This window comes from Salvelinus alpinus, chromosome 23, assembly GCF_045679555.1.
Source record: "Salvelinus alpinus chromosome 23, SLU_Salpinus.1, whole genome shotgun sequence".
NCBI lineage: Eukaryota > Metazoa > Chordata > Actinopteri > Salmoniformes > Salmonidae > Salvelinus > Salvelinus alpinus.
The window spans coordinates 40,113,387-40,130,937 of NC_092108.1; the positions used below are offsets into that span (position 1 = coordinate 40,113,387).

At 42.3% G+C, this 17,551-nt stretch overlaps 1 protein-coding gene across 1 annotated transcript in view; it reads right to left on the minus strand.

Moving 5' to 3' along the window:
- Nucleotides 1-17,551, minus strand: part of LOC139550971 (phospholipid phosphatase-related protein type 5-like) — a 60,280-nt gene that overhangs the window by 40,484 nt on the left and 2,245 nt on the right. Inside the window, exons 2-3 of the mRNA XM_071362280.1 lie at nucleotides 3,914-4,046; nucleotides 992-1,242 (exon numbers count right to left, since the gene is read on the minus strand). Of these exons, the coding sequence (XP_071218381.1) occupies nucleotides 992-1,242; nucleotides 3,914-4,046 (384 nt within the window). The remainder of the gene's footprint in view (nucleotides 1-991; nucleotides 1,243-3,913; nucleotides 4,047-17,551) is intronic.

A 17,551-nucleotide genomic window follows, 5' to 3' on the forward strand; every position in this document is an offset into this window, starting at 1 on the left:
TCGGTGAGTGGGGGGGTACTGTCATGTTTTGTCTTTGATCATGTCTTGTCCCTGTGCTTCCCTCTGCTGGTCTTATTAGGTTCTTTCTCTTTCTCTCTCTCTATCGTTCCGTTCATGCTCCCAGCTGTTTCTCATTCTCCCTACGACCTCATTTACTCTTTCACACCTGTCCCCTATTTTGCCCTCTGATTAGAGTCCCTATTTCTCCCTCTGTTTTCCGCTCCTGTCCTTGTCGGATTCTTGTTTGATGTTTGCTGTACCTGTGTCCTTGTTTCGCCCTGTCGTGTTCTTTGCCTTCTTCAGATGCTGCGTGTGAGCAGGTGTCAATGTCAGCTACGGCCAGTGCCTTCCCGAAGCGACCTGCAGTCTGTGGTCGCGTCTCCAGGCGTTCCTCTCTATTGACGAGAGGATTTCAGTTTCCTGTTTTGGATTACCATTGATTATATCCAGGAGAATCATTATTTGTTTAATACTGGAATAAAGACTCTGTTACTATTACGTCGCTTTTGGGTCCTCATTCATCAGCATAACAGAATCTAAGCTCAGTCTCAAAAACATGAAATTAATGGGCAATCATTAACATTCTCAAATAAGCAGAAATTCCATTTAGGATTTGATAGCAACAACCTCGCTTTGAGCAGATCAGGGAAGATTCTCTATTCTCAAATTTTAAAGAGATATGGGCAGAGTCAACATTAAACTTCTGAAGTAGGACCACCAATAGAAATGAACTATGTATAATAGGCCTTTTAAACAAAGTGGCGTAGATCATCTTCAAACTGTCCTTAGTAGTACATTTGGCGTAGTCGACAGGATCAGATATGCATAGTTAGCATGAGATCCCCCACTTCACCGTATGTACTGTATAATAGCCAACTGTGGTAATATCATCCTGCATCCCTAATAGCCCACCAACAAAGAAACAAATACGTAATAGTAATAAATAAATAATACGTAATAGTAACTTCTACAAATAGTGTACTACACTTACCGCTGTGTAGAGTGCGGCGTAGAGACTGAGTGCCGCCTCTTTGGAGGGGAAGGATTTGCGGGCGCGCATGATGTCGTCCTCGTTTCCCGTGCACACCCCCTTTTGGTTGACGAAGCGGGCGGTCTGCATGCAGCCCAGGGCCGTGTAGTTGGGCTTACACACCGTCAAGAAGTGAGGGGACAGGTTTCCTGTCACAACCTGGCCTGCGTTTACAAAGATGTCTGTGGAGAACAGTCCGAACGCATACACACCTGGAGAGAGATGGGAATCAGAGAGAGAGATGGGAATCAGAGAGAGAGAGAGAGAGAGAGAGAGAGAGAGAGAGAGATCAACAAAGGTTAGAGGTGAGGAGGTGAAGAGACAGGGTGGTCTCCAACCACTGTGTTAAATGAGTCATAGACTAATGATGAGTATATGATTATCTTTGTCTAGACGAGAGTCCTTCACCTTGAATGTCTTCCTTCAGCTTGAAATCCTCCAGAGAATAGAAAATTGTTAAAGGCCTGACTACAGTTTCTGATTAGACCAGGGATGGGCAACTTGTGGCAGAAAAGTTTTTTTAGGGAACTGATACCGCATTCACGTGCTAGTCAGAACTAGGAAACTCTGAAATGTCTAACTTGTAGTTAATCACGTGTCGTGTTCAACAAATTGCCAAATAAGACATTTCAGAGTTTCCTAGTTCCGACTAGCATGTGAATGCGGCATCAGTGGCGGTCTCAACTTATTGTTGAGAGTTAGAATAGTAGAATACACAAAGTGCAATTTAGAAGTTTGGTTGTGTATCAGCAGTTTTTCTATTGTTATGTCAGTCACTGGCAGTCACTCAATTAGCCCATGTCAGCCAAATTTTGGGATTGGTAAATGAATTTACCCAGCTATCTAAACTTGAAGTAATCATAGTCGATTTTGTTAGTCACTCTCACTCAGATATCATTTTAAAAATGACAAGCATTTCTCTCCACCCTATGGCAAAATGTGTAATACAGGACATTTGCTGTGAAACTGCACATTTGACAGAATGGTTACAATTGCAGCAAACTTTCTTTAAAACTACAACATTTTCTCTACGTCCCATGGAAAAATATGTAGAATTACAGGTAATTAGCTGTAAACTGCACATTTTTCTCTCCCCAACATAGTTTATGTCCCAGGGACTGTTTATATGTCAATGCAACAGGTCAAACTGACAATGATTACAAGAGAGGGGCTCTGGGATTGTTAACTTTAGAAGGTACCTAGTCACCTTATGGGGACACTGCATAATCTAATGTATCTGAATTCTATATACGGCTGTTTATGAATGATTATGTATCTCTCCCTTTGAAAGGCTTCCTAAGGCAAGTGCCTTGGGAGAGCAGTTAAAGGTACTAGAGGTCGACCGATTAATCGGAATGGCCGATTAATTAGGGCCGATTTCAAGTTTTCATAACAATCGAAAATCTGTATTTTTGGACGCCGATTTTGCCGAATTTAAATAAATAAAAAATAGTTTTTTTTAACACCTTTATTTAACTAGGCAAGTCAGTTAAGAATGACGGCCTAGGTGGGTTAACTGCCTTGTTCAGGGGCAGAACGACAGATTTTTACCTTGTAAGCTCAGGGATTTAATATTCCAACCTTACAGGAGGCTGAAGAAATTCGGCTTGGCCCCTAAGACCCTCGCAAACTTTTACATATGCACAATTGAAAGCATTCTGTCAGGCTGTATCACAGCCTGGTATGGCAACTGCACCGCTCGCTACCGCAGGGCCCTCCAGTGGGTGGTGTGGTCTGCCCAACACACCATGGGGCACACTACCTGCACTCCAGGACACCTACAGCACCCAATGTCACAGAAAGTCCAAAAAGATAATCATGGACATCAACCACCCGAGCCACGGCCTGTTCAACCCGCTATCATCCAGAAGGTGAGGTCAGTACAGGTGCATCAAAGCTGGGACCGAGAGACTGAAAAACAGCTTCTATCTCAAGGCCATCAGACTGTTAAATAGCTATCACTAGCCAGGTACCACCCGGTTACTCAACCCTGCACCTTAGAGGCTGCTGCCCTATGTACATATACATGGAATCACTGGCCACTTTAATAATGTTTACATACTGCTTTACTCATTTCATATGTATATACTGTATTCTACTGTATTTTAGTCAATGCCACTCCGACATTGCTCGTCCTAATATTTATATATTTCTTAATTCCATTCTTTTACTTTTAGATTTGTGCGCATTGTTGTGAATTGTTAGATACTACTGCACTGTTGGAGCTAGGAACACCAGCATTTCACTACGACTGCAATAACATCTGCTAAATATGTATATGTGACCAATAACATTTGATTTGATTTGATTACACTAGCGTTGGACTTCCTGTCCTATAAGCTGTCACTGGCCAAAACACAGTCTCACAGTCACTGTTAAAAGAAATTGCACTGACTATATTACAGATATTCAAACAGCTTTTATCCAATCAATTCCGCTCCACTTCATTTCTTTAGGGCTTTTGTAAATGGTATTTTCTTACAGCAAGGGTAAACACCACAGAGCATTGCTTCAAGCAAGCACACAGCAATGACAAACATTCCATTCACCATCTTGACTGCAGCCAGACCTAGGCATATGTGGGTAGGTTTAACTTCGTTGACACTAATGATAGCTTAGAAAATGTTGCTACGTTGTACTTTACTAGCTGCATTAAATATAGGTAAACATCACTCATCATCACTTCTCATTTTGAGTCAGACATTTCCTGTACACCACTTACTGTATACCAACAATCTTTGTCTTATTTTGAGTGCAGACCTTTGACGTTATACTGCAACGAAGGTCCTTGCTACCACGTCATGCACTAGGGCAGCCATTCTGCATGGTGACAGTGAGCATTCGGCAAGTGGTATGGAGGTAGGTTACTGCCGAAACACGTACCCAGGAAGCGGAAGGTCCTGCGCAGCAGAGGATTGAGGTAACAGCAGTCTCCCATTACGATGATCTTCTCCCTGTTGTCCAGGTCCTCTGACACATACTGAAGCAGAAACAACACCGACTCTATGGCTGTGATCTAACATACAGAGGGAGAGAGAGAGACTTCAATCACTGATAACAGGATCTGAATATTGTGATTTTTTTTTGCAAAGAATGCAAACTTGTTAAACCATCTTCCCTGTAGCAATGCCTTCGTGCCACATCAACCAAATGTCCTATTGAGTGCATGCATTAACACCTATTTTGTAACCCTTAACCCTTATGCCATAGTTTGTACATCTCAATTGTCAGTAGGAACCACATTTGTTTCAGCAAGTCAGCCATATCAGCTATGTTTTTTTGAAAGTCAGTAAATGAGGCTGAATGAACTGATTCGCTGCCAGACAAGGCTCCGCTGATAGCCAGTTGTAGCAGTGATAAGGTGTTGGGACTGCTGTTGGGAAAGCTTTATGTAGACCATAACAGTTTGTGGGCACAGTTTGTCACCGTTATAGTGCAATGAATGTATTGTTTAGTGTTGTAATGTGTTGTGTAGTGGCTTTGCTGGCATGCATCCCATATTTTTTTGTTTTGTTTGCCCCACCAAGGTTTACATGCTAAAATCACCACTGTTTATGAGTGTGGTCCAATCAAGAACATAATCATGATGGAATCACACCAGAAGAGTATGCCAACTGGGCTTATCCCTTGTAAGTACTTTGATTTTCAGCACTATGTAAGCTGTAAACATACATTTCACAAGTCAAAATGGTACAGTTCTGAAGCACTCAAAAATGTGACATAAGTTGCATGGACTCATTCTGTGTGCAAGAAAAGTGTATAACATGATTTTTGAATGACTACATCATCTCTGTACCCCACACATACAGATAATTGTAAGGTTCCTCAGTCGAACAGTGAATTTCAAACACTAATTCAACCACAGACCAGAGAGGTTTTCCAATGCCTCACAAAGAAGGGCACCTATTTTTAAAGAAAACATTTAAAAAAGAAAGCAGACATTGAATATCCCTTTGAGCATTAAGTTATTAATTACACTTTGGATGGTGTATCAATACCAGTAGTGGAAAAAGTACTAAATCCTCATACTCGTAGAAGTAAAGATACCTTAATAGAAAATTACTCAATTAAAAGTGAATGTCACCCAGTAAAATACTACTTGAGTAAAAGTTTATTTATTTTAAATATATTTAAGTATCAAAAGTAAATGTAGTTGCTAAAATATATTTAAGTAAAGGGATGTTCTCTTGATAGGTGTGCGAAATTGACCATTTTCTGTCCTGCTAAGCATTCAAAATGTAACTTTTGGGTGTCAGGGAAAATGTATGGGAAAAAAGTACATAATTTTCTTTCGGAATGTAGTGAAGTAAAAGTAAAAGTTGTCAAAAATATAAATAGTCAAGTACAGATACCCCAAAAAACGACTTCAGTAGTACTTTAAAGTAATTTTACTTCATTACTTTACACCACTTATCAATACACACAGTCACTACAAAGATACAGGCGTCCTTCCTAACTCATTTGGTGGAAAGGAAGAAAACCGCTCAGGAAATTCACCATGAGGCCAATGGTGACTTTAAAATAGTTACAGAGTTTAATGGCTGTGATGGGAGAAAACTGAGGATGAATAAACAACATTGTAGTTTCTCCACAATACTAACCTAATTGACATAGTGAAAAGAAGGAAGGCACTAAAGAAAACTGCAAAAAATGTGGCAAAGAAATTCACTTTACAGTGGGGCAAAAAAGTATTTAGTCAGCCACCAATTGTGCAAGTTCTCCCACTTAAAAAGATGGGAGAGGCATGTAATTTTCATCATAGGTACACTTCAACTATGACAGACAAAATGAGAAAAAAAAATCCAGAAAATCACATTGTAGGATTTTTAATGAATTTATTTGCAAATTATGGTGGAAAATAAGTATTTGGTCAATAACAAAAGTTTATCTCAATACTTTGTTATATACCCTTTGTTGGCAATGACAGAGGTCAAACGTTTTCTGTAAGTCTTCACAAGGTTTTCACACACTGTTGCTGGTATTTTGGCCCATTCCTCCATGCAGATCTCCTCTAGAGCAGTGATGTTTTGGGGCTGTTGCTGGGCAACACGGACTTTCAACTCCCTCCAAAGATTTTCTATGGGGTTGAGATCTGGAGACTGGCTAGGCCACTCCAGGACCTTGAAATGCTTCTTACGAAGCCACTCCTTCGTTGCCCGGGCGGTGTGTTTGGGATCATTGTCATGCTGAAAGACCCAGCAATTATATTGTTCATATTTCACTAAAACTACATCATTCAAAAAGGCAACTTATAGTCATTAATGAAGCTCTGACAAGTTCAACCTTTTCCAGTGTATCTCGGCAAAGCACAGGGACCTAAACCCTATGTAATTTATTCACATCTCACTGCAAAACCATCCCCCTACTACTGTGAACAGGAGCGAGCCAGAGCCTTATTCACTGCTCACTAATAATAGCAATCATGCCATCTTTGGCCCATACATGTCAAACAGTATAACCCTGATAAGTGGGAATGTTCCTCTGGCGGCTTTACAAGGGCTTCAGCAGGTTATTATTTTATTCTTGTTCATTTTCCATATAGCTCCGAGCTATATTTGCAGCCTATCTAGCCAATGAAAACTCTCAAAGTTATGGTAGGATTCTGTGAAGTTGGTGGTTGCCTTTACATCCTGCTTAGCGTGTCCCAAACTCTACCCAAATGGGTCACTTTGACTTGATCACCAGTTGGTGGGAATGGTCAAGTCTATTCTGATCTACGGCGCTCAATCAAAATTCTGGCAACTTTCAATAGTTCAGGAGGGAGTACTCCAACCGGGATTTTGGGAAAATCAGGGAATTTATTTAAAGTTCCCAGAATTTTGCAAACCTAATAATTTTTATGGAATGGTCTGCCTATCCATGTGAGTGACGCAGACTCGGTCTCGACCTTTAAGTCTTTATTGAAGACTCATCTCTTCAGTAGGTCCTATGATTGAGTGTAGTCTGGCCCAGGAGTGTGAAGGTGAACGAAAAGGCACTGGAGCAACGAACCGCCATTGCTGTCTCTGCCTGGCCGGTTCCCCTCTCTCCACTGGGATTCTCTGCCTCAAACCCTATTACAAGGGCTGAGTCACTGGCTTACTGGTGCTCTTCCATGCCGTCCCTAGGAGGGGTGCGTCACTTGAGTGGGTTGAGTCACTGACGTGATCTTCCTGTCTGGGTTGGCGCCACCCCTTGGGTTCGTGTCGTGGGGGAGATCTTCGTGGGCTATACTCGGCCTTGTCTCAGGATAGTAAGTTGGTGGTGAAGATATCACTCTAGTGGTGTGGGGGCTGTGCTTTGGCAAAGTGGGTGGGGTTATATCCTGCCTGTTTGGCCCTGTCCGGGGGTATCGTCGGACGGGGCCACAGTGTCTCCTGACCCCTCCTGTCTCAGCCTCCAGTATTTATGCTGCAGTAGTTACGTGTCGGTGTAACGGCTTTCTTCCTGGGGTGAAGGAGAGGACCAAAATGCAGCGCGGCTAGTGTTCAACATGATTTTATTTTATTTTATTTGTATTTTTTTTTCACCTTTATTTAACCAGGTAGGCTAGTTGAGAACAAGTTCTCATTTGCAACTGCGACCTGGCCAAGATAAAGCATAGCAGTGTGAACAGACAACACAGAGTTACACATGGAGTAAACAATAAACAAGTCAATAACATGGTAGAAAAAACAAAAAAAAGAGAATCTATATACAATGTGTGCAAAAGGCATGAGGTAGGCAATAAATCGAATAATTACAATTTAGCAGATTAACACTGGAGTGATAAATCATCAGATGATCATGTGCAAGAAGAGATACTGGTGTGCAAAAGAGCAGAAAAGTAAATAAATAAAAGCAGTATGGGGGGTGAGGTAGGTAAATTGGGTGGGTAGTTTACAGATGGACTATGTACAGCTGCAGCGATCGGTTAGCTGCTCGGATAGCAGATTTTTAAAGTTGTTGAGGGAGATAAAAGTCTCCAACTTCAGAGATTTTTGCAATTCGTTCCAGTCGCAGGCAGCAGAGAACTGGAAGGAAAGGCGTCCAAATGAGGTTTTGGCTTTAGGGATGATCAGTGAGATACACCTGCTGGAGCGCGTGTTGCGGGTGGGTGTAGCCATCGTGACCAGTGAACTGAGATAAGGCGGCACTTTACCTAGCATAGCCTTGTAGATGACCTGGAGCCAGTGGGTCTGACGACGAACATGTAGCGAGGGCCAGCCGACTAGGGCATACAGGTCGCAGTGGTGGGTCGTATAAGGTGCTTTAGTAACAAAACGAATGGCACTGTGATAAACTGCATCCAGTTTGCTGAGTAGAGTATTGGAAGCTATTTTGTAGATGACATCGCCGAAGTCGAGGATCGGTAGGATAGTCAGTTTTACTAGGGTAAGTTTGGCGGCGTGAGTGAAGGAGGCTTTGTTGCGGAATAGAAAGCCGATTCTTGCTTTGATTTTGGATTGGAGATGTTTGATATGAGTCTGGAAGGAGAGTTTGCAGTCTAGCCAGACACCTAGGTACTTATAGATGTCCACATATTCTAGGTCGGAACCGTCCAGGGTGGTGATGCTAGTCGGGCGTGCGGGTGCAGGCAGCGAACGGTTGAAAAGCATGCATTTGGTTTTACTAGCGTTTAAGAGCAGTTGGAGGCCACGGAAGGAGTGTTGTATGGCATTGAAGCTCGTTTGGAGGTTAGATAGTACAGTGTCCAAGGAAGGGCCGGAAGTATATAGAATGGTGTCGTCTGCGTAGAGGTGGATCAGGGAATCGCCCGCAGCAAGAGCAACATCATTGATGTATACAGAGAAAAGAGTCGGCCCGAGAATTGAACCCTGTGGTACCCCCATAGAGACTGCCAGAGGACCGGACAACATGCCCTCCGATTTGACACACTGAACTCTGTCTGCAAAGTAGTTGGTGAACCAGGCAAGGCAGTCATTAGAAAAACCGAGGCTACTGAGTCTGCCGATAAGAATATGGTGATTGACAGAGTCGAAAGCCTTGGCCAGGTCGATGAAGACGGCTGTACAGTAATGTCTTTTATCGATGGCGGTTATGATATCGTTTAGTACCTTGAGCGTGGCTGAGGTGCACCCATGAACGGCTCGGAAACCGGATTGCACAGCGGAGAAGGTACGGTGGGATTCGAGATGGTCAGTGATCTGTTTGTTGACTTGGCTTTCGAAGACCTTAGATAGGCAGGGCAGGATGGATATAGGTCTGTAACAGTTTGGGTCCAGGGTGTCTCCCCCTTTGAAGAGGGGGATGACCGCGGCAGCTTTCCAATCCTTGGGGATCTCAGATGATACGAAGGAGAGGTTGAACAGGCTGGTGATAGGGGGTGCGACAATGGCGGCGGACAGTTTCAGAAATAGGGGGTCCAGATTGTCAAGCCCAGCTGATTTGTATGGGTCCAGGTTTTCCAGCTCTTTCAGAACATCTGCTATCTGGATTTGGGTAAAGGAGAAGCTGGGGAGGCTTGGGCGAGTAGCAGCGGAGGGGGCGGGGCTGTTGGCCAAGGTTGGAGTCGCCAGGAGGAAGGCATGGCCAGCCATTGAGAAATGCTTGTTGAAGTCTTCGATTATCACGGATTTATCGGTGGTGACCGTGTTACCTAGCCTCAGTGCAGTGGGCAGCTGGGAGGAGGTGCTCTTGTTCTCCATGGACTTTACAGTATCCCAGAACTTTTTGGAGTTAGAGCTACAGGATGCAAATTTCTGCTTGAAAAAGCTGGCCTTTGCTTTCCTGACTGACTGCGTGTATTGGTTCCTGACTTCCCTGAACAGTTGCATATCGCGGGGGCTCTTCGATGCTATTGCAGTTCGCCACAGGATGTTTTTGTGCTGGTCGAGGGCAGTCAGGTCTGGAGTGAACCAAGGGCTATATCTGTTCTTGGTTCTGCATTTTTTGAACGGAGCATGCTTGTCTAATATGGTGAGGAAGTAACATTTAAAGAATGACCAGGCATCCTCAACTGACGGGATGAGGTCAATATCCTTCCAGGGTACCCGGGCCAGGTCGATTAGAAAGGCCTGCTCGCAGAAGTGTTTTAGGGAGCGTTTGACAGTGATGAGGGGTGGTCGTTTGACCGCGGACCCGTGGCGGATACAGGCAATGAGGCAGTGATCACTGAGATCTTGATTGAAGACAGCAGAGGTGTATTTGGAGGGCAGGTTGGTCAGGATAATGTCTATTAGGGTGCCCATGTTTACGGATTTAGGGTTGTACCTGGTGGGTTCCTTGATGATTTGTGTGAGATTGAGGGCATCAAGCTTGGATTGTAGGACTGCCGGGGTGTTAAGCATATCCCAGTTTAGGTCACCTAACAGAACAAACTCTGAAGCTAGATGGGGAGCGATCAATTCACAGATGGTGTCCAGGGCACAGCTGGGAGCTGAGGGGGGTCGGTAGCAGGCGGCAACAGTGAGAGACTTATTTCTGGAGAGATTAATTTTTAAAATAAAGAAGAGACGATAACGTGAACACTATACAAAATACAAAATAACAAATGTGAAAACCGAGACAGTCCTATCTGGTGCAGAACACAAAGACAGAAGACAACCACCCACAATCCCCAACACAAAACAAGCCACCTATATATGATTCTCAATCAGGGACAACGATTGACAGCTGCCTCTGATTGAGAACCATATTAGGCTGAACACAGAAACAGACAAACTAGAAACACAACATAGAATGCCCACCCAGCTCACGTCCTGACCAACACTAAAACAAGCAACACACATAAGAACTATGGTCAGGACGTGACAGTCGGGGGGCTTGGGTCAGTCTGTTATATCTGGAGTACTTCTCCTGTCTTATCCGGTGTCCTGTGTGAATTTAAGTATGCTCTCTCTAATTCTCTCTTTCACTTTTTCTTTCTCTCTCTCGGAGGACCTGAGCCCTAGGACCATGCCTCAGGACTACCTGGCATGATGACTCCTTGTTGTCCCCAGTCCACCTGGCCGTGCTGCTGCTCCAGTTTCAACTGTTCTGCTTGCGGCTATGGAACCCTGACCTGTTCACCGGACGTGCTACCTGTCCCAGACCTGCTGTTTTCAACTCTCTAGAGACAGCAGGAGCGGTAGAGATACTCTTAATGATCGGCTATGAAAAGCCAACTGACATTTACTCCTGAGGTGCTGACTTGCTGCACCCTCGACAACTACTGTTATTATTGTTATTTGACCATGCTGGTCATTTATGAACATTTGAACATCTTGGCCATGTTCTGTTATAATCTCCACCCGGCACAGCCAGAAGAGGACTGGCCACCCCTCATAGCCTGGTTCCTCTCTAGGTTTCTTCCTAGGGAGTTTTTCCTAGCCACCGTGCTTCTACACCTGCATTGCTTGCAGTTTGGGGTTTTAGGCTGGGTTTCTGTACAGCACTTTGAGATATCAGCTGATGTAAGAAGGGCTATATAAATACATTTGATTTGATTTGGAGAATCTTGTAAAAAGATAACTGATCTGTTGCATCCTAAGATGCTGGGTTCTTTTACTGAATACTCCGAAGTGTACTTATAATACATGGAACAGATTTATTTAATGTTCTCCTTAACACATTACAGTCGACTACTCTCTTCAGTGTCTTCAGCCCAACTCTCCAATACATCATTGAACTTTTACCGCACTTGCATCATGGAATCCAATCACTTCAATACAAGAACTCAAACCCCATTATCATTTGTTAATTCAAATAACTCAACCCCTGCATACAAATCCCCATTGGCTATTTGCAACCATTTTACACCTAAACCCATTAACACATAATACATTTCCCAATACACCACATGAACCATTTAAAGAATACCAAATAAACATTTCCACTTGAAATTAAGTTTTGTGACTACCAATGATGACCCAAATTCAGTCTTTCACAATTTTGAGATTAGGGAAAGAGACAAACTCCCCCTAAAATCTCACTTACGTAAATCACACTGGTAAAGTGAGTCCACCTCCTGGAGTCAAATGATTCATGATCTCTTTTAAAGCAACGCGTCAAGTGGAAAATCTCACAACGCAGCATCGTGGATTAATAAATGCCTTGATCTATCTTTAAGCATCCTGAGATCTAATCGCAGGGGCCTGAAGTGCTGTACGCAGATGATGTACAGTATAAATAAAGCTGGAAGCTGAAGGGAGGAGGAAGCAAGTTCACTATATGTGTGGAGACTGTACTAGTAATGACAGGTTCACATAGCTCTGGTTTTAATGAAATCCTCCATCAAAAGGAAAAAGAGAATTGTTGTCCAACAACCAAGGGGAAGTTATAAGTGTGTATGAGTGTGTGTGTGTGTGTCCAAATGATTGTGTCTGCATGATTGAGTAGATGCATGGGTGTGTTCATGTGCGTTTTAATCAATGTGTTGTTTAATCAATGTGGACATGCTCTACTGGACATGGAGAGAGACTGATGTCCTGATGAAGTCAAAAGCAGTGCACAATGTGTAGAGCTAATGTGTCCCTTCCCTATACATGTCATGGTATGAACATAAATAATACCATGACAATAATTAAATAGCAGGCATTGACTTTTTCACATTGTGGATAATGAATGTCAAATCACTACTCAATAATGATCATTACAATGGTTTGGAGGGCCCTGAGATTTTCCTGGTCCTATCAAGGCTACAATGAGAGCAAAGTGATTGCAACCAATATATTGGTTAATGAATTGGGGAGAGGTACAGTATATGTCAGGAATAGAGGTCGACTGATTAATCGGAATGGCCGATTAATTGGGGCCGATTTCAAGTTTTCATAACAATCAGAAATCAATATTTTTGGACACCGATTTGGCGTTTTTTTTTTTACACCTTTATTTAACTAGGCAAGTCAGTTAAGAACACATTCTTATTTTCAATGACGGCCTAGGAACGGTGGGTTAACTGCCTTGTTCAGGGGCAGAACGACAGATTTTTAACTTGTCAGCTCGGGGATTCAATCTTTTAACCTTACGGTTAACTAGTCCAACGCTCTAACCACCTGCCTTACATTGCATTCCACGAGAAGCCTGCCTGTTACGCGAATGCAGTAAGAAGCCAAGGTAAGTTGCTAGCTAGCATTAAACTTATCTTATAAAAAACAATCAATCAATCAATCATAATCACTAGTTAACTACACATGGTTGATGATATTACTAGTTTATCTAGCGTGTCCTGCGTTGCATATAATTGATGCGGTGCGCATTCGCGAAAAAGGACTGTCGTTGCTCCAACGTGTACCTAACCATAAACATCAACGCCTTTCTTAAAATCAATACACAAGTATATCTTTATAAACCTGCATATTTAGTTAATATTGCCTGCTAACATGAATTTATTTTAACTAGGGAAATTGTGTCACTTCTCTTACAACAGAGTCAGGGTATATGCAGCAGTTTGGGTCGCCTGGCTCGTTGCGAACTGTGTGAAGACTATTTTTTCCTAACAAAGAAAGCCAACTTCGCCAAACGGGGGATGATTTAACAAAAGCGCATTTGCGAAAAAAGCACAATCGTTGCACGACTGTACCTAACTATAAACATCAATGCCTTTCTTAAAATCAATACACAGAAGTATATATTTTTAAACCTGCATATTTAGCTAAAAGAAATCCAGGTTAGCAGGCAATATTAAGCAGGTGAAATTGTGTCACTTCTCTTGCGTTCATTGCACGCAGAGTCGGGGTATGTGCGACAGTTTGGGCCGCCTGGCTCGTTGCGAACTAGTTTGCCAGAATTTTACGTAATTATGACATAACATTGAAGGTTGTGCAATGTAACAGGAATATTTAGACTTATGGATGCCACCCGAACGGTTCCGTATTTCACTGAAAGAATAAACGTTTTGTTTTCGAAATGATAGTTTCCGGGTTCGACCATATTAATGACCAAAGGCTCGTATTTCTGTGTGTTATTATGTTATAATTAAGTCTATGATTTGATATTTGATAGAGCAGTCTGACTGAGCAATGGTAGGCAGCAGCAGGCTCGTACGCATTCATTCAAACAGCACTTTCGTGCGTTTTGCCAGCAGCTCTTCGCAATGCTTCAAACATTGAGCTGTTTATGACTTCAAGCCTATCAACTCCCGAGGTTAGGCTGGTGTAACCGATGTGAAATAGCTAGCTAGTTAGCGGGGTGCGCGCTAATAGCGTTTCAATCGGTGACGTCACTCGCTCTGAGACTTGGAGTAGTTGTTCCCCTTGCTCTGCCGCGGCTTTTGTGGAGCGATGGGTAACGATGCTTCGAGGGTGGCTGTTGTCGATGTGTTCCTGGTTCGAGCCCAGGTAGGGGCAAGGAGAGGGACGGAAGCTATACTTTTACACTGGCAATACTAAAGTGCCTATAAGAACATCCAATAGTCAAAGGTATATGAAATACAAATGGTATAGAGAGAAATAGTCCTATAATTCCTATAATAACTACAACATAAAACTTCTTACCTGGGAATATTGAAGACTCATGTTAAAAGGAACCACCAGCTTTCATATGTTCTCATGTTCTGAGCAAGGAACTTAAACGTTAGCTTTTTTACATGGCACATATTGCACTTTTACTTTCTTCTCCAACACTTTGTTTTTGCATTATTTAAACCAAATTGAACATGTTTTATCATTTATTTGAGGCTAAATTGATTTTATTGAATTATTATATTAAGTTAAAATAAGTGTTCATTCAGTATTGTTGTAATTGTCATTATTACAAACACATTTAAAAAATTGGCCGATTAATCGGTATCGGCTTTTTTGGTCCGCCAAAAATCGGTATCGGTGTTGAAAAATCATAATCGGTCGACCTCTAATACTTCTACTTTTACTTTTGATACTTAAGTATATTTTAGAAATTACATTTACTTTTGATACTTAAGTGTATTTATAACCGAATACTTTTAGACTTTTACTCAAGTAGTATTTTACTGGGTGATTTTACTGGGTAACTTTCTATTAAGGTATCTATATTTTTACTCAAGTATGACAATTGGGTACTTTTTCCACCACTGTATTTCAGCTCATGAAACATGGGACCAACACTTTATATCATGCGTTTATATTTTTGTTCAGTGTACATAGTTTACAAACAACGGAGTAAAACAAGCTTATATTGAACAGTTGAACTAAGCTCATGAGAGTTGAACTAAGCTCATGAGCGATTAATAAGTTATATTCTTCATGAATCAATGGGTACACATTATTCATTCATACATCCAAAAATGTATGTAGCAAGTGCAGATTGCCGCTTTCAACTATATTCTCTCCAACAACCAAATATGCCTCTCTAGTTCCACTGTGGAACTGTATTTTACAGTCTCTGTTTTTTACAGTCTCTGTTTTTTACAGTCTCATAACTCCTTTGTTAAGACAGACAGACAGACAGATGGCACAGTGGATAACTGGGCCATCTCCTTTGATTCAGCTTGAGTAGTCCTTGTTCGAATTGCCAGTGTGTGTGCGTGTGCGTAAGTGCCTGCATGTATGTGTGTGTGTGTGTGTGTGTGTGTGTGTGTGTGTGTGTGTGTGTGTGTGTGTGTGTGTGTGTGTGTGTGTGTGTGTGTGTGTGTGTGTGTGTGTGTGTGTGTGAGTGTGTGTGTGTGTGTGTATGCGGAGACAGCTCTCCACACACATATCGATTTCTCCTGCTGGGTTTATTTCTTACAGCTGTGAGTTACTGCTGTGGGTCAGGACAAGACAGAGTAGTGAGGACCTGTGGTTATGAATCAAAAACTGTTTGATCGTAAAGTCAATGTTTACAACGGCTTGTCACCCTCATGTTGTGAGACTTCAGTTCAAGGAGCACCAACCCTAAAATACCAAAGAAATACCCTTTATAGCTCAGAACATGTATAATCTATGTATTACATTTGTTTGTGTTCATAACACGTTCACAAATGAGGCATGATTCCTGTCCTCGTTTCTATACTCTCTTTGTAAGTTAGCAACCTTGCAGCAAAGCTAGCACCCTTAGCCACTGTCAAGATAACTAAATGGATGTACACCACCATAACCCTCAGGGTGCAGGAGAGAATTTGTTCGCTTTTCACTGCATCCCTGAACAGCTTCTGGAGGGGTATGATAATAATGGCTACCATTACGTGTCTAGTGGAGTGTGAGATTATGACCTGTTAGTAGTCTCATCCATCCTAGCCCATTATCGAACACAATTCCCCAGAACATAGCAGATAATAATAGTGATTGGGAGAGGGAATCTAAGAGGCCTTGTTATCAGGCAAGGCCAACCTTTCATTGATCAAGTTATGGTATGGAGAAATGCGTCTCAATGGTCATGCTGATACTGTTTTATTGATAGCTGGGTCCGTCAATATCCACTCATCATAAATTCCCCCTCAACATTACATAGGGCCATAAGGGATGTCCGGGGAAGTCTAGGGAAAGGCTAGGGCTGAGACACTCTTCAGTGGATGTTTCTGATTCTCGTCTGTCAAGGATTCGGGGGTTGGACTGTGCCAGGCTTCAACTATTACTGATTCTCATCTGCCTAGGATTCGGGAGTTGGACTGTCCCATCTAATGATGTAACATCAATCGCTGCCCACCCAGGATAGGACCCTCAGAGTCAAGGATTGGTGCACTCAATTCAAAGGTCCTTAGACAAAAGTCATTGGGTGCAGGGTTGAAAAGGACTCGAGTTCACAACAATACGTAAGACCATAGCTACTGACAATCAGTAGCCTACCAAAACCATGGCAGTGCTTCATGGCCCAAAGAAAGGTGACCACTCGACAAGCCATGGCTTGCTCTTGCTAGCTAGTTCAAATCTGCAATACTACACTGAGGTGTTGAATCGTGCTTTTTAATCTAGCTCTCTACCTCTGTAAATGTGTCCAAAGCTCAGGTCTCAGTGCAGTTGAGTAAAAGCTTAATTATTTATGAACCTCTTCGCTGTTCCCTATCTATTTGCAATAAAAACGAATCCTATATTGGTATGGATTGAATTTTTTCTCTCCCCTTCCTTCTCAAAGCTAACAACTCTGGGGGAATGAATGGGAATGGATGGGTCTAGAGATGAGTGACAGTAATGAGACAGTTGGATAGAAGCGCTGAACGGCACAGAGGTGCAGGGTAGTCAGACTCAGTTTGGGAGAGAGGGAGATGAGGTAAGGACTGACTCAAAGCCTGCCCTGACTCAGTCTATCACAAAGTCAGAGCTCTGATATTACGTTTGACCTAAAGTAAAAGTATCTTACTTAGATTGTAATTTACTCAAGTAAAAGTAACCCTCTTTAGAAACTACTCTGGTAAAAGTAAAAAAGTATCTGGTCAGAAATCTACTTAAGAACTAGTTTTTTTTTTACAACTTACGGTAAATTGTGACAGCAAACAAAAAGATCAACAACTTAGTGCAATTGATTTGACATTAATTTCCTTATTTAAGCATGCCAGCACCATCTTGCAGATGTCCTCCAGCACAGGTAGGCTGTACAGTTTCAACTACGGTCTTATTCAAAGTTGACTTAATATCCAAGCTATGATGCTGCTTCTGGTCATTAGCAGCCTACCAAACTTGTTAACTGCCTGGTACTCAGCCCTCTATTGTCCCTCTAATCACTCTGACA